The sequence below is a fragment of the Callionymus lyra genome, chromosome 1, assembly GCF_982586985.1.
Source record: "Callionymus lyra chromosome 1, fCalLyr1.hap1.1, whole genome shotgun sequence".
Lineage (NCBI taxonomy): Eukaryota > Metazoa > Chordata > Actinopteri > Syngnathiformes > Callionymidae > Callionymus > Callionymus lyra.
The window spans coordinates 13,664,831-13,690,271 of NC_141818.1; the positions used below are offsets into that span (position 1 = coordinate 13,664,831).

At 37.2% G+C, this 25,441-nt stretch overlaps 1 protein-coding gene across 1 annotated transcript in view; it reads right to left on the minus strand.

Moving 5' to 3' along the window:
* Nucleotides 1-283: 283 nt before the first annotated feature.
* The window catches only part of LOC148088112 (uncharacterized), a 33,201-nt gene continuing 8,043 nt past the window's right edge, over nt 284-25,441 (minus strand). Inside the window, exons 2-16 of the mRNA XM_087794597.1 lie at nt 11,983-12,038; nt 11,525-11,637; nt 11,136-11,210; nt 6,839-6,982; nt 6,670-6,747; nt 6,426-6,577; nt 6,152-6,206; nt 5,080-5,154; nt 4,900-5,005; nt 3,371-3,853; nt 2,871-3,284; nt 2,185-2,283; nt 1,997-2,121; nt 591-636; nt 284-531 (exon numbers count right to left, since the gene is read on the minus strand). Coding sequence (XP_087650723.1) covers nt 395-531; nt 591-636; nt 1,997-2,121; nt 2,185-2,283; nt 2,871-3,284; nt 3,371-3,853; nt 4,900-5,005; nt 5,080-5,154; nt 6,152-6,206; nt 6,426-6,577; nt 6,670-6,747; nt 6,839-6,982; nt 11,136-11,210; nt 11,525-11,637; nt 11,983-12,038 — 2,158 coding nt within the window. The 3' untranslated portion in view covers nt 284-394. The remainder of the gene's footprint in view (nt 532-590; nt 637-1,996; nt 2,122-2,184; nt 2,284-2,870; nt 3,285-3,370; nt 3,854-4,899; nt 5,006-5,079; nt 5,155-6,151; nt 6,207-6,425; nt 6,578-6,669; nt 6,748-6,838; nt 6,983-11,135; nt 11,211-11,524; nt 11,638-11,982; nt 12,039-25,441) is intronic.

Here is a 25,441-nt window from a genome sequence, read left to right on the forward strand (position 1 = left end):
CTTATTATACGTGGAATCAAAAGACATCTGTATGAGATCAAAATTAAAGAGGAAAAAAAAAAAAAAAATCGGTGTTTTTTCTTATATGAAAAGAAAGTTTGTCATTTGCTTTTTTTGTTGATTTCCTTCCTCTCCCTCCCGCTACAGTATCTTCAGATAGAATAAGTTATTTTGGTCCGGGGGAAAGGCAACAACTATTTCATCCAGGAAAATCTGCATACTTGTGAGATTGTTGTTGTTTTTTTTTTTTGCTTTCTACAACTTCAAAATAAAAAAAAAATAGTTGTTTTTTTTTCTTCTGCTCTGTACAAACTAGAGATACCGAGTGGGAGGATGAAGGTAAGAGTGCGAGGGAAGATGGTGTCCCTGAGAGTGTGTGTTTGTGGAACACTGCTTAGATGGTCTCCACGTAATTGGAAGGAAACAAGCCTTGACGTCCATCTTTGCTCCACCCTCTCCACCAGGCTTTGTCCACCGTCTCCACATCCGTGATGATGTCACCGGGCTCGAACGAGATCTCCGTTTCATCCTCTGTAAGGGGAAAAAAACTTGTTTTTCTCGGCAAATGGAAGGTGGAAGAGTATTCTTACCTGCTTTGTAGTCGTATAAAGCTCGGACACATATCTGGTGCTCCACCTGAGAAAGTGAGAATTTTCTTTTAATAAATGGGAACTTCACAAAAAACATACAAAGTACTTTATCAAATTTTGATTTTCTTTTCTTATGTGTCTGGCATACAACCTCCACCTTCAACCTTAGCCAGCTAATTGCTATCAACGATTTTTCAGATTCAACAAAAGGATTTAATGTCTATTATAATTTTCTGAAATTTGCATTTTTTATTTATTTTAATTAAAATTTTTGTTATTTCTAATTTCTGGAATACAACCTCCACCTTCCACCCTGCTTATTGCCATTAACCGTTTTTCAAAAGCTAAAAAAGCTGTTAAAGTGTATTCAATAAAAAATGTTATACAAACTTCTTTCTAAAAAAGATGTCCTTGTGATTTCCAAATTCTGCAATACAACCTACACCTGCTGTCCTAGCAGAAAATGTCTATCTAGTTTTCAAATGTAAATAGTTTAGTGTTGCCTCATGGCCAAGGAAAACCAGAAACAAATGTTTTTGTGGTATCCCTTGTGCTGTCCCTGGGTCAAGGTAAACAACCTCCACCACTGCATATGTATTTATGGAATTGACCCAGAGACAACACAAGGGATACCTCAAACACATTTGTTTCCTGGTCACCTTGACCCTGAGATAACACAACGGTTAAACAAACTATTTTCTTTTCTTCATTTTTACTTGTGATTTCCAAATTCTAAACTAAAAACTACACCTGCTTCCATTGCAGCTAATCACGATCAACAATTTTTATAATGCTGAATAATGTATTGAATTTTATCGATAAGAAATCTTTTACAAACAATCATTCATACAAAAAAATTTAATTAGTTTTATGATTTCCAAAATCTGAAATACATCCTGTTCATGCTGTCATAAAAAATGCTTTTAATTGTAAAGTATTTTAAAGTATTTTAAAATCTGCAATTTTAAACATTTTCTTTAATACTTTTTGCAACTCCTACTCTAGCTAGCTTATTGCTATCATTGTTTTTTTAAATGCTAAAAAAATATGTATGAAATATAATTTATTTAAACACTTTTGATGGGTAAAAACATACGTTTTAGTTAGTATGAATTTATAAAGGAGAATTAAAAACGAATTGAAGATACAAAAAGCCAGTGTAGGTTTAGATAAATGGTTCAAGCCTAATAATGCAGTACAGAAGCTAAAACTTGAACATAAGAATTCAGAAATGTGTTTGCGGTTTTCCTTCCGACTGTTTTTAAAAGTTCTGCACCACGGATTAAGAGGCCAGAGAAGATTGACATCACACATTCTACATGTCTTTAGTAACTGAACATAGACTACGTGAACAAAGTTTAACTTCACAATAGACAAGAACTGATTCAATTAGACGGTTGAAGCACCTCATCTCCATTTTCTGTAATCTCCTGCTCCTCATCCTCCTCCGGGTCCACCGTCTCACGACGATCCCAGCACACGGCCAACTCCGGCGAGCCGGTCTCAGTATCCGACAGACTCAAGGATCGTTCTGTAAACGGATCATCACTCGTGAAAGACTTATCAAGAACACGTTCAGGCGCGGTAGACAAACCTAGACCATTTTTTTTATGCGCGTCGTCTCCGTTAGTGACTCCGTTTGTGGACAGAGCCACAGCCTCGTGGATGATCTTCTGACAAATAGCTTCTGCCTCTGGAGGTACAGTTAGAGATGTGTATAACATTCAGTTATTTTTTTATACATATACTTCTTTAATTTGTGTGTTGTCTCTAGGGTCAAGGTGAACAATCACTACTGTATGTCTATTTCTGGAAGCCATGGAGGTCGTTTGGGTCAACTTGACCCTGCGATAATGCAAGGGTTAAATCAACAGTAGGTAACATTTAAAAATATTTCATTATTTCTACAATTATGGGTAAAATTTTGAAGAGTCTTAACTTGATGATATTTTCTACGTAACTATTTGTATGTCTGGAAAGTCTTTGCGAGTCACATGACCACAAAAGTAGTGGTTTCATCTGAAGTCATGAGTTATCAGGAACAAAACAAAACAAAAACCGACAAAAAAAAACCTCCATCTTGTTTTTTAAACAAACAAAAAAAACGTGCGCCAGAGGTTCCCAAACATTGCAGTGACACTGATCTGACACTGGGGGGAGCCATTAACAATCCTTTCAAACTTGAGTCAGGCTTCAATTGTTGCACTGCATCATGGGAGAAATCATTATTCCCAACAGTTAAATATTATTTCTCAGCAAAAGTTTAAAAAAAAGCCTCACCTGTGATCAAATCTTCCTCTGTCGTAGAAATCAGAGTCGGGATGTGATTGATCTCCAGCTTTTCGCTCAACTCTTCCTCCTCTTCATCCACCTGTATCTCCTCCTCTGATGCATCCTCTTCTTCTTCTTCTTCCACCTTTATCTCAACCTCCTCTTCCTCCTCCTTCTCCTTCTCTTCCTCCTCGTTCGTAAGTACATTCTTGTCCTCCTCGTCGTCGTCTGCCACGACGGCCTCGGCCTTTTCTAAAGTGAAGACATCGGTCTTTGCTTCTCTTTCATCTTTTTCCGTGTCTTTCTCTTCTTCTTTCTCTTCTTCTTCTTCTTCTTCTTCTTCTTCGTCCTCCTCCACCAAGACAGCACGGGCTATGTATCCTGTGTCTGAGACCAGCTCATGCACGACTCTTTGGTGGAAATCTGTGGCGATAAAGCAGGCATAACTTTAACAACGAGTACTATAATAATATAATAACCATATAATAAACATAAAAGAAGGTCCAAACCTGTTTCTGCTGATGTCTCAGGAAGAGACGCCGGCGGGGACGGACACGCCTGGAAGTCAAAGCCGCACGACTGCGGCTCGGTCGGGGTGTTCGGAGGCGAGGAAGGCGAAGCCGCCGGCGCCGACGGAGACGAGACGTTCGGGGCTAAACTAGTCGACAACGAGTTCAGGAGATTCTGGGGGACGGGGGGTGCGGAGGGTTCCACGGTCGCCGGTTCTACTGGAGCCGGTTCTGAAACTGAAGGAGGGGCGGGACGCGCTGGAGATGGGGGCGGCGAGGGTGGGACGCGGGGTCTTTGTGGGGAGGTGACGGGGCGGAAATCCGGGCTGGCAGGGGGGGACATTGCACGGTGGAACGGGGAGCCCGGAGCCCGGGAGAAGGGGGACATCAGGGGGGAGCTGAGGGGCGAGGTGCTTTCTTCTGCTTTGGAGAAGATGAAAGCTGTGTCCGTGAGACTTCGCTGGTATCGTCTGAATGGCCGACCTGTCAGGAGAGATGCTTTATTATGTTATTTATTTCACCACTAACTAGTTAATAACTTCTTTGGGATAAAATCCCCCCCAAAAAAAGTTTTTGACAACAACGCAACATTTTAGTCAGCTTTAAAACTGTGAAAACATCATCCAGCCTTTTCGAAATGATTCCATTTTGACTTATTTTTCCCACTCTCTCCTCCTTCTACTCAAGACCACCAAACTAATAAGATAAAACTAACTAGATTACAATTAGTAAAACTTCTTCTTTTTTCTTCATTTAATTTGTCCTTTTTCTGGTTTCATGTCATATTTTCTTAAATAAAAATGTATATATCATTATAATTTCATTATTAGATTACTTTTTTAACATTTGATCTATTTTATCGCAAATTGATAAAATATAGGAAACATTTTGGATGTTAAAAGATATTTAAAAATGTTGTTTTTTCATGATACTGTATCAATATTCAACAGCACACCTTGTTTTTTGTTTTATATCTTATTTTATTTTTTAGCTTAGTACTTGTATGGTTAAAATTGTGTTTGAAATAAAATAAACTGATTTTTAATTTACGTTAAAAAAATGTTATGTGATCTACTGTATAAATTCTGCAACAGAGTCAAGTACTGGACAGTACTTGAAATACATTCTTGTACTTACAGTATCACAAAATATTGTACCGTTTCGTGATATGTATCGTAACGCCTGATTATTGCCAATACGCACAACTAGGAAATTGGTAAAAAATAATTATTTCTAATCACATTGAAAATTAATTCAATAAATAAAACATGGCTTAATCAAATTAAGACTAAAATTAGATAATATTCGATAATATTCAGTTCTTTTCTGTCCCTCCCTTTTTTGACTTGACGGCTCTGTAAAACATTTACAGAAAATAAGGAGGAACCCGAGGAAATGTATATGCCAACCCCTGATCTAAGGACTTTTGAAGCAGCTTGTGCACAAAGCTTTGAAGAACATCTCCCCCTACTTTAACACACCTTCAACTAAACGCTGAGATGTCTATACTGGAGAGTGTTGTCACGTACCACTGCGGGACGATCCAGGACTGGTCGGACTTTGTGATGTGGAGGACAACTGTCTGAAGAACTCTCGGGGGTTGATGGAGCGCTGGGACACTAATACTGCTGCTTCCTGAGTAGATCCAACATCACATGTTTCCATAACACACAAAAAAATATGTTTAACCTGTTGAGTTTTTGACTTACTGCCGCTTTTTCAATTGACTCGCTTCTTCTTAAACGAGCCCTCATGACTTCCTCATGCTCCTTCTGCTGCTCCTCCTGCACACACACATCAAAAAAATGTCCTTGTAAGTGCTTGTATTTATTTTGTATTTCTCCTTTAGACCTGTAATAATCATAAAAACAAAGACTTCTTATACACCACTATTCAGTTCAGGGTTAGGGTTAGAGGTAGGTTTCAGGTTTGAGTTAGGGTTATTGTTAGGGTTAGAGGTAGGGTTAGGGTTAGGTTTAGAGGTAGGGTTAGAGGTAGGGTTAGGGTTAGGGGTAGGGTTAGGGTTAGAGTTAGGGGTAGGGTTGGAGGTAGGGTTAGGATTATGGTTAGGGTTATAGTTAAGGTTAGGGTCAGGGTTAGGGTTAGGGTTAGGGTTAGGGTTAGGGTTAGGGTAAGGGTTAGAGGTAGGGTTAGGGTTAGGGTTAGAGTTGGAGTTAGGGGTAGGATTAAAGTTAAAGTTAGGGTTAGAAGTCGGGTTGGGAGGGATAATACTAAATGCCTGAGAGCACCGTTTTTTGCAGGTGATAGCTATTAATGTAAGAACGTAAAGATTTGTGCTATTTTATTTCTTATAATTATATTTGTCCAAATTAATCTTAACTTGCACCAGCCATTAACAACATTTTAGTATTATATTTTGAAAAAAATCTGTAATAATGGTTTCCTTTGAACAGTCACGACTCGATGAAGAGACAGTGTTTTCATTTGAAGTACTATGAGACTTTTTGTCAAAAAAAAAAAGAAAAAAGGAACAAGATCCTTTTGTCTCACTTTGTAAACACACAGCAGGAAATTTGTAACAACGAAGTAGACTGTGTCTAGGCTGTGTTCTATCTCTTTGTAACATTTTCTGGAGCTGCTGAACCGTGCATTTCTCTAAGGAGATGAATAAAGTATCTATCTATCTATCTATCTAGACATGACATCCACTACTGAAACTGCAGTCACACCACTCTGCCACTAGAGAGAGCTAGAAACACATTAGGCCTTTTTAAAATGAACAAGAAGCGTTAAGAAAGTTGGACAAAACTATGTACCTACCCATTTAACTTTCTCCTTTTGTCTCATTTCTTCTTCTTGCTCCTCTTGTTTCCGCCTGAAAAGAACGATGGACGGTGAGAATTATTTTTGCTTTTTTTCCAAAAAATCTTCACCAAGAACTAACAATAATAAATTGATTAGTGTGTTTAAGTCCACACTTGCATCAAGAGTCTTCTCCTGGTGCTCTCTTTGATCACCAGCACATCCCTCTCTCAACAAAACGGTTTACATTTTCAACAAGTGTTTATTTTAGAACTGGAGTGGCTGCTCCGACCTCTGCTCCTCGATCATCTGCAGCTTTTCGTTCATCTTCCTGTCGCGCTCATCCGAGTCCATCTTCTCCTTCAGCACTCTCTCTTTTTCCAGACGCCGCCTCTCCTCCGCCGCCCTCCTTCGCTCTTCCTCCTTTCTTTGCTCTTCCTCACGCTGAAAGAGCATCAGTCAGAACAATCAATTTATGTTGCAAACAATTGAAAAAATATGATGTAAAAAGAAAACTTATCAGTTTCTAATATTACCTCTGCACGTGCCCAGAAGGAATCTCTGTTTATTCGTCTCATCTCGAACGCTGCGTTTGTCTTCCTGTAGTTTGTTCCCTGTATAAAAAAAGATAAAACAAAACATATCAAAGTGTGCAATACTTTGCCGCCCTCTACAGTTTAAACGAGGTATTGCAGTGTGTCTCACCACCAAGTCTTCCTTCTCTGCCGACCTGGAGTTTCTCCTCACCCACTGGGAGGGAGCTTGTGCCTGAGTCTTGCTGAGCTCAGTGGTTATCTTGTCCTCCGTCACTTCATCCATCTTTTCTGCGTTTATAACCACCAGTGCTTCCTGGAATACAGGGGTGTACTGTGAGGTCTGTGAACTGAACAGATGTTCAGCAGGTTCTGCAAGGGTACGGTGCAGAGTTACATCCATATCACTGGAGCCTGTCACTGCCGACTCACTGGGCGAAATGTTCTCTTTTTTATGACTATTTAAAGGCAAATATTATCAAATAATAATCTTATTATTATTATCTCCAGTTTGAGAAAAAATACTGGTTACAACATTAAAATCTTAATAAAATAAACAATATTATTTCAGTGGAAAGATATTGGCCAAGTATTGTTGGAAAAATACTTTATAAATTCTCATCCATGTCCCATTTTTCATGGATTGTTTTTCCCCCTGGTTCAGAACCTGGGCGTGGTCTCCTGGCTCGCAGCTGAGACTCATCGAACAATCACCAGCTCTGCAGAAAAGAAGCAACTCAAGCGTCTCCTCTTGTTTGCTCGCCATCCACATGCTCTGGGAAGATTTTATTCTGCGTGTATTCTGTGCATTTCCTTGTTGCATGAAGTATTTTATTTCTTTTCTGCTTTTCCAGGCTTGTCAATCACTCTCTTTTTTTTTTTACTGTTTAAGTGATTTGTAGATACCAGAGAACAATTAAAGTGACAAATATAAAGATGAAAGAGTAAATCAATGTATTCCATTTCAAGTATTATGCTGTACTGCCACAACAAACAAATTATATGTAGTGTCTACAACACTGGCAATAACAATTCTGAATAAGTGAAGATCCTTTTTTTTAAAGCAGCAATATGTTTACATTTGAAAAAAATGTATTTTTTTTTGCAAGAAAAACAAACTTATTTGGTATTATTAAATAAACGTAACCTAATAAATGATCAGCTTAAAGTCCAGCAACACATTTTATTTGTTTGTTTAGTACATCTTCTAACAGAATTGTTGATATGGTTCCACTTTAAGGAAATGCGTTAGATCTTTCAAAAATGTGTTATATTTTTACAGATTTTTTTCTGTGATTATTGATTTCATTTTGAACATAGTTCTTTTTTAATTATGTTAAATAAACGTGTTTTTAATTTGGACACAGTCGCAGTGGTCTATTGTTGCATTTCTATTGATCGTGAAGAATTGAAAGTTTTTCAGATTTCATGCAGAAATTTTAACAATAAAATCCTTTCTCCAATATATTTTGTTCATATAGAACAGGCAAAACAAGGCAACCTCAGTGGGGCCGGAGACACTTCGGTTTTCACGACAGTGGAGGGAGCCATGTTTAACTTTCAGTAAACTTATTTTGCAAGCTGTTTTTCAGTGTTTATATTGGAGGGAAGTCGACCTAAAGCTTCTGCTCTCAAGTGTCAATCAAAGTGACAGATCTCTGCTCCTGGAGGGCTCGGCGTGGTTCGAAAAGTCAACAATCCGCTCAAAATGAAGGTTGAAATATGTCCCTAGGTTTACACATCGAAGTCGTAATGTTATTTGTCAATGACCGTAGACGGATATAAACGCACACCTTGTAGCTTTTAAGCCACTCTTTATTCAACTAGATTTGTTTAACCACTGAACCATCAGCACTTCATTCACATGTAAGCTTTTCATAACCTCTGAACGTGTACAGTATGTAACACGCCCTCGTCAGACTCGCCCTGACAAAAGCCCCTAAAAAGCTAGCCAGGACACGCCGCAGCGCAAACAACACGGATGCTTCGGGAAACCGTATCCTGGTGATGCTAAACCAACATCATAGTGGGAACAAATTGGGGGGAAAAAAAATACGAGTTTGTTATGGTGTTTGAAAATGGGTCAAGATGACCCACCAATGCATATGTATTTACGGAAGCCATAGAAGCCGTTCACCTTGACCCGGAGACAACACAAGGGATACCACAAACACATTTGTTTTGGGGCCTTCGGGTCACCTTGACCCAGAGATAAAACAAGGTTCAAATGATGTTTCATTGGTTACAAAAGGTTATATTTCAGCAATATTAATGCTCTGACATCACTGGCCCACATGAGAACAGCTTTGGTTTGAAGTGCAAATAATATTTAAACAAAAATTGATTTATATAGCTTCGTTCAAGCTCAAATATACAACAATATAATGTTGTTTTTTAAATGGCCCAGTATTTTACCTTGTATCTATGCACACAACGAATGGTACATTTCAAAATAGAACACAAAAATATAAACAAATTAAACGTGGTAAGCAATGATGACTAGCTGTTGGTGTTCGAACTGTCGATTCAAGTCGTGGCGTCTGAGTCAGAAACCACTTGGCCGATGCCCATGAGCAATCAGTGAAATCAAGTCAGGGCTGCTGTGGCCTTGTTATGTTGTAACCCACAGAGAAAAAAAAACAAGATCCTTGCAATTGTGCTTTTCTGAGACAGAAACTGAAGCAAACAACAGTAAAAAGGCCAAAAATGGGATCAACTTGTACGAGCGCACAACACTCTTGAGAGTGATTGGATTCCACACAACAGCTCACAAAAACCCCAGACTTCGCTTCCAATGTTCAATAAACGTCACAAAAATATTAAAAAATGATCTGCTGTTGGCCGGGAGATGCTTTTATATTGAAACTCCTCTTCTGTAAATCAAATTTTATCGATTGTGTGACAGTTTAAAGTGAAGCTCTGCGTGTATATCAGTGTTGTTCCTGCATCAACAAAACTCTGGTTTAATGTTCGCTCGACACATCTGTCTCTGCTTAGAGAGAAACATTCCATATTAACAGCTGAAAGATTTCATGAACCTCAGCAACTCGCATACGATTTAATAGTTTTTTTTTTGTATCTTTGCAGATTTTTCGTCTAGTTCAGGAAACACACAGATACAACTTGACTATAGACCTATCGAAGGTAATACCTAGTAAAAGCTGTCTAGATAATACCATAGTATTAAGTATATAACATGTTATATATAATCATAATGATATTAATTATCTATTTGAAGCATGATGATTGTAAAAATCTGCTTAATGAGACAATTGTGGGGATGAGTTCACTGAGAGGGAATGAGTTGATGAGAGTAGCAAACAAAATCATAAAATTATTTTATTTTAATAAGAATGCTAATGTTGGTTCACATCTTTGACAATACTAGTTATAGTTGTCATTGAGAAAAGTTCTACCACACCAGCTCAAAAAAGACTACAAGTAAAACGTAATTGACAGCAAAGTTGAATAATAAAAATAGGGTTGTAAGAATACATTGCTACACTTAAATATTGTGATCATTTTTTTCACGATACCGTATATATATGAGATGTTTAAATTTTGTCATAGTTCTTTTATGGTTTATATTTCAATAAAGTTTACTTTAAAACTACATTTTTGTGTTGCAATTAAACGTCTGGCCGCTAGATGGCAGCAGTAATTGCTTCTTCCAAAGCTAAAGGAACAAAGAAATCCCACAAGATCCCAGCGATGACTGAGGACAAGAGGATACAGTTGACTCCAGCAGCTTTTAAAGCTGATGTTTGGACCTATTTTCATTTTAAAACAAATGAAAGTAGTTACGACATCGCAAAGAATTCTGCAATGTCGGAGTCAAGTACTCAGACAATACTTCAATTCATTTGTTTTTCCGATAGTACTGTAACATATCACAATATATTGTATTGTTGCAAGTTTTTGCATTCCACACACCCCTATTATAAGGGAGGTTTACAATAGTTTTATGTTTAAATATATCATCTAATTTGGTCTATTCATTCACAATGAGTTCTCCGAGATGCTTGTTTTATTGTTTTTTCCCTTTATATTTTTTAACTCACAATAAGTAGAATTGAAAATCTAACTTGCAAAATAGTCACTCATTGCTATATTTGTAGTGGTAAGAGTGTTTTTATTTCTTGACATCTCTGACACCCTGTGGTCATTTATGCCATTACATTTTGTATTGCGTTCCTTCGCGTCACAACTCTTCCCTGCATCTTTGAACAATGAAGACTTTATTATTATTTTATTTTTTTAAATAGCTTGCCATCTTCTCTCGTTTCCAATCTGGCGATGACACCCACCCACACACAAACAGGAAGTAGGCTCAAGACAGGAAGTTCTCAAAAACAATAGCACGCTAATGCAAGAAGGCCATAAATTCTAGCAAATATGTGTCCAGAACCAACAGTATGAGATCATGTTTTGACTGGTGAGCGTGTGCAGACCATCCTTGATGAACCCACCTTGAAGAACTGTCTGATGGCAGGAATGTGGCTGGCACACTCTGTTCTGCGGAATTCATCCACATTCTCTCCAACCTGAGAACAAACACAGGAAATAAACAATCGTATCCATCATCTTGTTGCGTCATACGTTGAATAATGGTCCCAATGTTGGCAGTTTTAAGCGAATGTCTGAGATGTTAACTCAAGAATTTAACTCAAACAAAAAGCTGCCACTCTTGTTTTACTGTTATTATTTCAACAATTGAAGACTTATTCTGTCACTGGTTACTCTTAAAGCTTTTGGGTGTATCTCATTTTCAGCATTTTGTAAAATGGATTATCTCAGATCATCAACTGTCACTTGAAATATAAGTGTACTTTTTTTAGTTTAGTTTAAAGGCACTCACCCAGATGATCAGCGCAATCTGAGGGTCTCCTTTCTCCGTCTTCCCCACTCGGCAAAGTCCATATTGTGGTTTGGAAATGTGGAACTTTCCCGCCAATTCTGTGATTCCACCCACTGTTGAAATATGACCACAGAATATCTTAATATATTTAAATGATCAAAATTTACACGAGGGTCTGGTTCAGGCGTAGAGATATTATTTTAAGGGAGAATGATGGTCAAGAGTGCTTTAATTCACTATCATGCAAAATGTTTTTATTTAAAATAATCTAATAAATAAAACAAGTTTGAAATTAAGGAATTTAAACTATTTATGGATTCATTAATTAAGGTTAATACATTTTATATATATATTAAAACTTTGGAAGTGATGACTTGAAATAAAAACTAGATGTGAAAACCAATGGGAATCAATATTTACATTTAAAATTGTAATTGTTAGTATTTTTGATCACGTACCTCCAGAATCCGCCAGTTTAAGTTTATTGGAGACTCCATCATATGTGAATAAAGCCCTGTGAAGACACAAAAAAAAATAATTAAATAATAATATAATATAAGAATGAATATTCCTACTATACTATAGAGTTACGCACATTTAAAAAAAACAAAACAAAAACCTGACATGACTAAACAGGTTGTTCATGGAGCTGCTAATGAGCTGCCTTGACAAACCTTTTCACCCTTCTCCCTTTCTCACCCACAGGCCTTCCCAGGCTGTGCCTACAACACAATACGTTTCATTCATGGTGTTTTGCTCCAGCGATGACTTATGCATGTGAAATCGGCGCTGCATCTTTTTTGCAGGTGAAAACCAGTCCGACCACACCTTTCTGTCCGTCAAACTTCAGGTTCCTATGGTAACCATAAGTGTTTTCATGAGATCACTTCAGGACGGATCATCATTTCTGGCTCGTCAGGAAGTGACAGATCAAATCTAAATTGGTCGTGTCAGACGGTAGCTAACCTCAGGCATCCATTTGATATTTGATGAATTAAGAATCCAACTTTATAAAGGTCATCAATTGCATTTGAGTCGTTAAATAAAACATGATTAAAGCATTATGGAATTCACTAAAACAATACACAGCAGGCAAAGATGAGTTTTGCGCCGCGCAACAGTTAAGGGTATCCATTATTTTCAAGGACCTGACACAATGTGTAAACACGGCAAAACTAAAATGTTGTGATTGAACAACAAGTGCATGAATACCTCTCATAACGCTGACTCAGCAGAAGCCCTTGAGTGAACCCGACCTGAATAAAGGCTTTTAATGTGTCAAGAGTGACAGAGGAAATAAATCCTTTATAATAAATACATTTTTGACCATAAAAACCCATAAGAAATTAATATTCAATACAAATTGTTACCAATTCCTACCGACCACTAACAGGACTCCGGCCTAGTAGTTGGGGACCACTGCTTTTTATAGGATTTGTGGATCTAAATATTTAAAAACTTGGGTCACCGTAAAACTCTTAACATCATGTACTTTCCTTTTCAAGTAAGCTTTTATAAAATGAATAATACAACCATTATTAAACATTCATTGTCTATTGATGTCATTAACCTTAACCACCATCTTGTGTTGAGGTATTGATAACAAATTTAAGCTTAGTTGTCGTTGTGTTTCATCAAATATTGGACCTAATAGGACCAGAGCTGCACAGCCTGCATTTACATGTGTATAAATCAGTAATATTTGTATTATTTACAAAGATTTCATCTATGGATTCATGGTTTTTTATTTGCATTGTTGGTTTAAACTTGCTCAATGTTACCAGTGCAGCTCTAGTTCCCTGCCAAGACCTTATGATAACAACATCACTGTGGCAAGGAAAAACTGCCTCTAGGAGGCAGAAACCTTGAAAGGACTTAACCTTAACCTCATACTAAGAAGCAGATGGAGTGCACGATCGCTCCTCCCCAGATGCAACACTAATAGACTCAGGGACTTATTCGTTCCTCGTGCAATTGGATTGTATAATTCTGAGTTTGGGGGCAGGAGTGGAGTTAAAAGATGATTTGATTCCATGTTCATTTTTGTATCATTTTCTTTGATTTATGTTCTTTATACTTTATTGATTTCTGTCTTTTTGTTCTTTTTATTGCCCTTTGTTCTTGTTCTTTTTATGAATCTATCGTCTGTGTTGCTGGAAAACAATTTCCCAAAGGAGTTCTCCAGAAGAATCAATCAAGTTTATCCATCCATCTAAAAGATTTTCAGATTTATTCAAAAGAAAATTCCAATACAACAATTGAAAAAAACATCTGAGACGAGCACATCATGTTTCTGCATGTCTGCATATAAACGCTCGACTCCTGGTGGTCGATGTGTTGCGTCAGTGCCATCTGGAGTTGGGTTGAGAGACTATGAGGCCATGAACCGCTATTACCAGCTGCCAAAGGTCAGTCGTCTTCTCGTGCCTGACTGTGGATACAGATGTGTTGTTTTTTTTTTTTAAGAGACAAAAGTCCACTTTCAAACTGGGGAAGATGTTTGTCTGGAATGTTTGAGACACACAAGTAAACTCTCTGGTTTACAACATCCAGAGACAAACAAATGTCTGGTGTTATTGTGTAATGTTGTTTGCTCTGTGTGTGTGATGCAGCTTATCATCTTAAAAAAAAAAATGTTTTCACTTAAGCCACGTCCTTAAAGAGGGAAACATTCTAGCAAAACTCCAGCAAAAACACATCAGCTTAAGTGGTCAGTCTGACCGCCCCATGTATAAAAACAACATCTGACTCGACTGAGGCATTAACGCTTTAAAAAACGTCCAGAGCTTTAAAGAACCCCCGACTCTGCCTTTCAAGGAATTCCAACCGGCCGTCGGTCACAAGCAGCCGGGGTCAAAGGTCACCGTTTCTCCGAAGGAGTTTTAATTGCATGTGCAAATTCTCCGCCCACTGGGAAGCGGCTCGCACACAAGGTCGCGTTGTGTCGTGGACGCCTCTTTGTTTCCGTCGGGAATCACAGAAGAAATAGAAATTCATGACACATTTGTTAGTAGAAAATCAAAGGTAGAAGTATTTTCCCAAATATCCTTGACTTTAAAGGAGAGTGAAAAATGTCCAACTTCAAATAGCGGACTCTCTCATGAAACAAAGTCCATATGTTTTGTGGGAAATGAAACTGAAAAATAAAAGTTTTGTTTCTGCTTTTTTATTTTTCATGAAGAGCAATAAACATCCAGCGCAGCACAACACTGCTTGAATACTTTGCACGTGTAGGCTTCTTCAGGGATCTGTAGGCTGATGAGAAAAACAGACTCATCTCTGTTCTCCAGCCCACCTCCGAACCTCGCCAGCCATGACCTCATCTTGTAGAATGAGACATTTGAGAAGAACGCACCTCCGTGATGAACATGAACAAAAGCTCAACTGCGCTGAAATGAATAGCATTAGCTGCTCATATGTAAAAATGAAATTATCTACTTTCCTGATAACGGTTTTCTTTGTGCATTTTTTTCTTCCATATATTTATTAAAAGAATAACATGGCTTTAAAAAAAAGTACACACTTTCAGAAGAATCGATAGAATCCAACAGCGTACTAGTTTTCATTAAGGAGGATTTTAGGACGTTCTTTGAACACAATTTCATAAATGAAAAGATGTATCCAATCACTCATCCTTTTAGTTCACTGGCGGTTAGTATGCATCAGGATAGTGTACATACTAACTAGTACGCAAATTCTCGACAGATAGTATGTCTCAAATCAAACACTGGAAATGTCGCGACAGCTTCTTCTTCTACTACCAGCTGTAGGAACACTATTGGCGACACCTGCTGGCAGCATGTTTTGCAAGTTTGGATCAAGAAATATAAGAAACGAAATATTCACAAGATATTTACGTCGGTATCAGCACTGAAGACGTGTCATCCTCATACTGCTGGCTGTAAATGCACCTGTAAGTATATGCATATATACATTATATATATATATATATGACGTAACTTCTACTTACAACATCAACGCCACTAAGATGCGGCTGTTTATGGTAGAAAGTGTCCATCGATCCATACTCAGTTTTGTGGGCGTTTTAAGTACGCCAATTTAGTGAGCCTGGCTGGTACACTACATTTCAAATACTGAGAATTGAGACGCACTTATTCACTAAAAATACTAAGTTTAAGTACGCAAGTATGCGATTTGAGACACCACTCTTACAGTTGCAATCAAAATTATTCAGACCCCCCTGCAAACAAGGTTTATTGGCAAAATTCAGAAATTGGCAACTGTTTGCAATAAACAAATCAAGCATGAGCAACTTAGATAGCTCAACACAATTAATATTACAAGTGATTTCTCCAAATACAACTCAAAATCTAATTTTTACAGCAGTTCTAAAATGATTCAACCCCTTCATGACAAGCAACTTTAATACTTAGTAGAGCACCCATTCCTCATGGGCAAAGGCTTCCAGTTCACTAATGTTCTTGCGTTTTCGTGCTGCAACCGCACTTTTTAAATCCCACCATAGATTTTTATTGGGGTTCAAGTCAGGCGACTTTGATGGCCACTCTAATATCTTCCAGGACTTCTTCTGAAACTAAGCCTTGGTGGACTTTGAGGTATGCTTGGGATCATTGACCTGTTGGAAGGTACAATAATGTGCAAGCTTCTTCTTCCTCACAGACAGCATGACATTTTCTCCCAGGAATTCCTTATACTTGGTGGAATCCATCTTGCCCTCTACACGCATCACTGCTCCACCACCATGCTTCACTGTAGGCAGGGTGTTCTTCTCCGCATATGCCTCATTCTTCCTCCTCCGGACCAGACGCTGATCCATAGGCCCGGAAAGTTCCGGTTTTGTTTCATCGCACCACAGAGCAGAATCCCAAAAGCTCTTTGGCTTTTCAATATAGTGTTTAGCAAATTGGAGCCGACTTTTCTTGTGCCTCCGGGTCAGTAGTGGTGTACGTCTTGGAATTCGGGCATGGAGCCCTTCAGCGTTTAGTGTTCGCCTTACTGTGGACACTGAAACCTCAGGGCCTGCTGCCACCAAGTCTTTCTGCAAGTCTTTTAACCACCTGCCTACTCAGGACTCTGGTAGCAGCCATTGATAACTTAATTTTTCTGCCACGTCCAGGTAGTGTAGCCATGGTTCCTTTCACTTTAAACTTGCAAAATGTAATTCAAACTGTATCTCAAGGAACATTCAGTGCCCTTGCTATGTTTTTGTAAGCTTTTCCTTGTTTATGTGAGGCAATGATCTCCTCTGAACATTGTGGACAATTCTCTTGACTTGGCCATATTTCTAACATACAATACAACATCACCATTAACAGTCTAGTTATTCAAGCACACTTGATGCAAATAATGAAGACCATTTTTGATTTCATCAGGGGAGTTATTGCAAATATGTACTCATGAGGATTTTTTTTCAGGGGGTTGAATAATTTAGAAACTGCAGTGGTCATTAAAAGTGGCATTTTGTGTTGAATTTGGAAAAACCGCTTGTAATATTAGTTGTGTTGAGCCATTTGAATTCTTCTTTGATTTATTTTTATTGCAAATAGTTGCTCATTTGTACATTTTGCAAATAAACCTTATTTGCAGTGGGGGTTGAATAAGTTTGAAGGTCTCTTTGGATATTCCTGTTGAACCCGTTTTTGTTTTTTGTTTTTGCAATGATTTATTCACCAGGGTTTTGACCTCTGTGTTTTCTTTTCCTTCCCTGTTTATTTCCTCGTTTAGCTGTGCACTTTGGTTTTCAGAATTTAGACTCTTCCATCTGCATTGTTTGTCTGCTTGTTACTAAACTTTTGTTTCCGGCTTAATAGATCATGAAACTCATCAGCATTTGCTACATTTCCAACACAAAAAGGTACAATTTGATGGAAACTATTAGCAGAAAAGCACTAAAAAAAAAGCGCTCTATATCGGGAATCAATGTGAATTCTTATTTTTTTGTCCCGGCATTCCATGATGTGTTCCTGAGCCATCGTATAAGTAATTTAGACAATTTCAATGAAAACTAAATGAAAAAATGGTTCAATAGTTTGAATGAAATCTGCCAAAATCCAACAACTATAAAACCTTGAGATTCCATAGAGCTCAGAAGATGCAAGTCACTACACATCATTTATATAATATAGGAAATGTAGAAAAACAAACAAAATATTAATTGTAAAATCTTTAAAAAAAATGAAAATACAGTCTTCATCTATGAATTAAATGTATGGTTAATATTAATAAAAGCATTGATTTTGTAGTTTTAAAACCAACATAAAAAAGGTGTGTAGTAAATTTGAAAAATTGAAATTAAATGAAAAATGCTTTAAATGTAATGTAACATAATAACCACTCACAGCCATCATGCAAAAATGATTAAGTCACATAAAGTGTGTGTAGTAAAGCAATAAATGTAAGATTGCATAATGCTCTTAACAAACATAGTTAAACCATTATAGCAATCAGCCATTGTGGAGGGAAACCAATAAAAACATGAATGCCACTGAACATATAAAGTCTGTCTACAGCAACACTAATGTGTGCTGAGCTGTGTTAGGAGCCAGAAACAATCCTGGAGGTTGACTTTGGACAGAGAGAGACTTTTAATCATTTCAAACACGCACACTCTACCATTTCAAGAGGATCATAACAGAAACAGATGTGATGAGTAGCAGAGACAAAAGCCTCTTTTTCTTCATAACTTTATAATATAAAGTATCTTAAGATGTTTTAGGAGAATTAATCCTCTAAACACAGAAGACGACCTCCAAGGAAGCTCTGTTGATGATTTGTTGGTTAATGAAAGTAGTGAATGAGTTACCGATGTGGCATTAACAAGAAATTGTATTTGATATTCTCATAACTCAAAATAAAGAATCTTAGTAGCTCTCACTACAATCATTTTAAAGAGTTTAGTTGTGCTCTGTATTTTTTATTGATAGAAGTCATTCATAATATATATTTTTAATTTTCTGAAGGAGTGGATGACCCTGCTTCCATCTTTGCATGTTCTCAGGATGTCTTTATTTATTTAATTCAATTATTGACAGCTTTTAGAGGATGTGGACTTTTACCAGCAACATATGATATTATTTTGTTGTCTAATTTGTGTGAAATTAAATAATATTTTAGCTTTAAATTTATGGCAATTTCAAAGACAACAGGTAAATGGTGATCGATAAATCGATATTTAAGTTACGTTCAATGACAGCCATAGATCTCCTCTAGAAGATGAAGACTACTATACCACAAAATATGACAAATTTCAATGTATACTTTTTGAGAAATTAATAGTTTAATCATCATATTTCTGTCATGAACCCACAGGTTAACGATGCTACAGCTGGCACGGAGGTGAGGACATGAGTCTTGAAGTATAAATTGACATTTGAAAGGCAAATTTTCTCTTCGTCTAGCGCGTCATGACAACTAAATCTCCTCCAGGATCTAAACTGAAGCAGAGAGGAGTCGACCTGCAACTAAAACGTAGAAATTACAGCCAACTCTGCTGTTGCCCTTTGTAAAAACAAAGATAATATGATACCTAAAGCTTTGAACATGATCCCAGTGCAGTTGGTTTGCAATTGTTAAGATAGTTGCAAGTTAAAAGCGAAATATTTTTTGTCAACATCTTATCATTAAATAGGTTATTTATTGAATATTACCAGTACTTTTGATGTGAATAAAAAACAAACTTGCCTTTTAAAGTAATTTTTTTCATCTCTACAGTATCAATAAGAATATTGACTACCAAGTTTGCTATTATGGTGAAAACCCTAATCCACATTTCACATTTCTTGCCTTTTAAGTTTACTAGTCAGTGGTTTCAAGAGCAATATTTCGCAATATCCTACATTATTTTTACATTCCATCTGTGTCAGCAGGGGAGAACGAAGAGCGGTTGTGCATGCTTTTCAAAACTTCCCATAAAGAGAAATATGTGAGACAATAAATCGGACCCTCATACCAAGTTTAGCTCCCATGATTGCCTAAAACCATCTTGTTGTTTTCTTAATAGTGCGCATGTTGTGGACAATTGGCAAGTGCGTGTAATAAACATACCACAACAACCATGTACTCACCTTTAAAATGTCTCTTGTTTTACAGCGTCTAAACCCCAGGGCCAGAGTTGACCTGAGGTCTGTGCTATTTTAGGTCTATACCCCAAAAAACGTCTGTCGGGGAGGTGAGCTCAGAGACGCCCCCCCCCCCTCGGCACACAGGGCTCGTTTCCTTCCTTCCAAACATGGGCAAAAGTGGTCCAACCAGACGCCGAGATTCCAACTCCCCCCACTGACTCACATTGTTCAGCAATTTCACCTAAGCAGGCCATGTGGCCGAACCAGACCCATTAATCTATCGGCCGTGACACCTCGGAGGTGGGTGACTAACGAATAAATGTCTAAAAATGAAGAAAGACTAAACAAGACCCCAAAAAAAACTGCAGCAGAAAAAGTTTTTTTTCATGAGTTTTGAACATGCAAACCCTTTTTCCAGATGTGTTTTGAATTAAAAGAATCTTGTATCTTTATTGTCTGTTCCATTATTTTATTTTACAATCTTTTAATAATCAGTTGCAGCTTTTCTTTTAATCTATCGAGGGTACAACTTTTAAAAACCTCTCTTTTGAGTCACAAAGTCACATAACATAAAAGATATAACCACATCCAAAATGATATACACTGAAAAATAAAAAGTTGGACAAAGTTGGGTTTAATTAAATGTAGTATGGTCGTTTTTGCAAATGAAAGTGAGAATAGTTTTGACTTTGTGTGCGACAGACTCGCATCCTGTCCAGGGTGTCCTCTGCCTCTCGCTCAATGAAACTGGGATAAGCTCGCGACCCGATAAGGGATAAAGCGGTAGAAAATGAATGTATTGGGTTAGTTGAGTGTAAAATTCTTATAATTGATTTTAATGCACAACTAGCATCATAGGATTATTTGCAAAAATATAACCATAAACTATGTAAATAAACCCAATTTAAAATGTTGTATATGTTTTAGATTAGATTTAATCATTTCTTGTTTTATGTTAAGTAAATGTATGTTCTCGACCATGTTTCAATGACAAAAGAGATTGTCTACGTCATATTAAGGACACTATATACCAGTTCAACGGCCCCTTAGTGGCTTAGATTAGTTCTCTACGATTTTATTTTCATTGGAAGGACCACGTCGTTTTTGGAGCTATAGCCAAAAACTGTACGGTTCTCAGTACACCTGTCACCAATCCTTCTTTACCTAAATGGTACAAAAAGGCCCCCTACTGGGCTTCCAAACACGTACCCCAAATACAAAGTGTTACATGGCTCTAACAACAACCAAGACTGGAAAGTGACCAGACAAAGACAAGACGAAGATAGAAGCCAATAGTAGCGTAGTACACTCAAATATACACAATACATTTTAAAGAGTTGTAGGATGTTAGCATCACATTTTTAGTATGTTCTGTGGTGTCAATTGATCTATGTGATGAGGGCAGAAGGGAGGCGTGCTAAAGTTTGCTTCACGCATATCTTTGGAAAAATGACTCGCTTCAAGACCGGACTTGAGACTGGTCCCAAGAACTACAACGCTACTGCCAGTACTTGGTTTCCATGAAAAACTATTTACTTTATATTAAACATGTATCAATAATTGATGTTTTCCAACCATTTTAAAATAAGGACAGAACAATTGTAACCAGACAATCATACATGTCCTTTACTATGATAAACACAAAAGTATTATTTGAACAACATTTTCACAAACAATAAACAAGAACCATCCCTAGGCATTTTGTTTTCGTAAATTATCAAACAATTATGGAAAAATACAGTCATGGAAAGAATAATAATAGGAAATAATTTCATGAAGCCCACCCCAGAGTTAACTGGAATTTACGAGACAAAGACGAAGTCTGAGAGTCACCAAGTAACCCACCGAGTAAAAACACACACGACGCATGGAAGCTTAATTTGCCCAATATGTGACCAGACTATGGAAAACAATAACAAAGTGTATTCAGCGATCGTGGGTGGATATTGTCTTGAGGCAAAAGTCTGGGAAGAAAGACTTTCAAATGAAAAGCTTTTTGCTGATGACGCTCTTCTTTAATCGTCGGTCTGAGACTCAGAAGATCAGAATGACTCTGATGGGAAGAAGATAACTGCATACATCAGCTGAAGGTTTGAATAAGAAGTTGTGATTGTATGGGCTTATATTGTAGGGGTTTATATTATTCTGAAGAAATCCACAAATATCCCACCGACCCAATACAGTCACAACCACTCGATGCTACGCCACAGAAGTAAGCGGGCAAAGCGTCTAAATGCTGATCTACAAATGCGTGTCTCATTTTAAAAACATTTTTTTTTAGTTTTGCAAATGTACAAATACACATTTATTTGTTAAGACCAGAATAAAAGTATTACATTTACATTTGTAAACACCTTTGGCACTACAGTACATTTGAATACAAACAAAGTAATGGTCAATGGCTGTAGTCTTGGCTTTTATAAGTTGTAAAGTCTATGTTAGTCTATTTTCTGTTTTGACCATTGATATTTCTATATATTCCATTTCAATTTATTTATTATACGATAATAAGCCCTTAATATTGACAATGGATTTTGCATCCACAAATTTAGAGAAAAATAAATAGAATAAAAAAATAGTACTATTAGCTTACAAGGGGAAAATCAATCTTAAAGAGCAGTGAAATAAGTTGAATTTCATAATACTGTTGTAATGTCAAGTGTCCTTAGAAAACCTTGTGTATCCAATGATGTGAGTACCAGAAGAAAAGTGATGTCACAACCCAAACAAAAGGATGATTGAGTGGGGAAATGAACCAGGCGCGTTGATCATATCAGCAAGTTGCACTGGCTTCCTGTTAGTCTTACAGGTTTTCTTAAATATTTTTAAAACGTGAAAAAATCGTTGTCTCCCTCTGACATCTTTGAGATGCTACATTTGCAGCCTTCAGTCAGAACCATGATGACTTCACTGTCAGAGGACCAGACTCAAGACAGTCTGTGATTTGCACAGATTACCTTAACTCCATGCTAAAGACATACAAACAAAAAAACATTATATTCCTTTAATCTATGTATCAAATTTCATCATTGTGGTTAATATGTTTGTAGGCTTTTATAGGTTTAAAATGTACATTTGAATGTACTTTCTGTAGCGATTTTCTATATTTGCAAATACTTTAAGGATCAATGATTTATTGACACTCAAATTGCTTGAATTATTTACTTTAAAAGTGCCTTTATAAAAGAGATTACATTCAAATTTGTGCACACGATTCTTGGTTAGGTTTCAATTTATTCATTCCATCCCATTCTTTTTATTCTCTTGTTGGTCTCTCCGTCATCGCGGTTGTTAATTGCACATAATGGATTTGATTCGGCCCATATGTGGAACGTCCCACGCTCGCCATCGGAGTGATAATCTTCAAACTTGGGTGGAGGACTCTGAAAAAAACTCTCCTGAGACTCTTGCAAGTATTTGGGCCCCCGAGGCACGAAGGTTAATGGCCAGCAGAAAATGACAGATGTTTGAGAATGTAGATATTACAATGACAGGCAACGTGGGATGGAGCAGCGAAGGCTAGTGGGAGGGAGCAACAGGAATGTTAAGAAGAGGGATGCGGGTGGGTTTGGGGGGGCTGAGCCGGAGACTTTAAGAATATGAGACGCTAAGAGAAGTCGCTGCCAAAGACTAATGAAGGAAAAACAGCCTCCTCTGTTTCGAGAAAACTGTAAAGAAGAGGGGGTGAACAAAACACGTCTGTTAGTGAGTTTCCGGCCGAGGTTATCAGATTAAACCGACAATAATGTAAACAGTTTGATGTCATGTTGGACCAAATATGGTCTCTGGACACCATCGCTGCTTCATATAGAAGTTGTTTGGATGATCAAATTGTAACAGATAACTTCTCGAGTTAAGGAAGCCGTCTAGACTCCTCTGTCGGGTGAATCACATTCAGACGCTGATGGCAGAGGATGCAGGTGGGTTTGTACTAACAAATAATAATCATGGAATGTCTGATTATGTTCTCCTTATTTACAAATACTGTCAACAAAAGTCTCTTTATTTACTATTTTCCAACCAGACAATCGGTTACACAGAGTCACACCTAGAGACAATTTACAGCCAAGAGGAAGTGCCTACAGGAAACAAACACACGGACAACGAACACTTCAGTCAGGATCGATCTTCTTGGTTTTGGGATGGATTAAACAAGATTAAATTATTACAGCAATAATTTGTGCTTTAATTTGAATTCAATTTCTTCTAATCTAATTCTTGACAGTACTGTTTTTAAAAATAACTTTTTTGTTGTCTTAGTCTTAGTGCTATTGAGTTATTTGGTTTGAAACAATGATCCTTTAAACCTTCAAGTGCACATTGCTTGGTTTGAATAATCATATAATGCTTGTTTTTTCTTATGTCTCGACTTTTAGTATTTTATTTACTATTTTAGACTAAAGAATACGTGTTTGTGGAAACTAAAGGTCGCAGGCAACATGTAAATAACTAGAACTGCATGTATTTTCAAGTGATCCATTCTGTCAAAAACGATACATTTCTTTATATATATATATTTATTTATCAATGCCTTAATACATTTAAGAGAGTAAATGATCCTCCAGTTCTATAGATCAGTTCTTAAGAATCTGCTACTCTTCTATTTAACAGATGCAAAATATCAAGCAGGTCGAAAATAAAGAGAACATTTGTTCTACTTTTTATTTATATGATCTTTTTATGTGAATATGGTGCCTGTGAATGAATAAATGTAATATCATGTAGCAATAAAATACACGTGATGTTTTGTTAATTAAAAAAATTACCCCCAAAAAAACTAAATTTTTAAAAAGACACTTTGTTAAGGCTGTCAACACTGAGTCTAGTTCTGTTCAAGGTTTCTGCCTTCTAAAAGGAAGTTTTTACTTGCCACTGCCACGCTGTGATTCACTCATTGTACAGTTTCTTTTCTCTAATATAGTTTTACGTAAACTGTAAAGTGTCTTGAGATATCTTTGTTTTGATAAGACACTTAGAATTGAATAGAATAGAATTGAATTCATTTCTAAGCCAATGATCTGATGCATATTATGTTTATCCTTTTGTGACATTTGGTTGGTATTTTTTAACAAACAATCTAACAACATGCTCATAAATCCTCTCATGGGCAGTACCAACATGCCCTTTGGCACAAAGAACTAAAAAAAAAAGCTATTATAAATGATTAATAAAACGGGAGGCATCCAGTCCGTCTAGTTAAGTCAGAAATAGAAATAGAAACTTAACCTGCTTGGCCTGTTACTTGTGTAAAGCTTGGTGTAAGAATGTAATCAAGCAAGATGGCATCAAAATAACCAAAGCAACCTCTGTAACAGGAAGAAAAAGTGGCAAAATGTTGTACAAATTAAGATATTAATGGATATAAACTTGAGTTTGAACAACAGAATTCAGGCCTAAACACTGAAATCACCATCAAAACTGTTCATGGATTTTCTTCAGGAGGTTTTCCTGTCAAACTGATGAGGCACATAAAGGGGTGAAGAACATTCTTTTTGAGCAGGATGATGAAACACAACAGGAGACACATCTGACTATTAACATGGAATCTAAAAGGAGAACATTTAACAATAGAGAGAGCAGTGAAGGTTTCCAAGGGTGCAAAAGAGTATGTGGATTTTCGGGGTGTCCGAGTGTCCCTTAGAATAAAATCAAGGGGGATTGTCGCAAGTCTGTTCAACCTCTTTTCACATGTGGACGGGAGGAAAGAGTGTGGATAAATGGTCTAAATTCATCCTCTGCTGGGATTCCTTAGGCATTTCCTGAACATGTTGTCCCACAGAAAATACACACGAATTTCCTCCCGCCCTGGTTATTATGCAATTCCCTAAACAAAACATCATCTTATCTTCAAACATTTGCAAAGCTTTTTAACTTC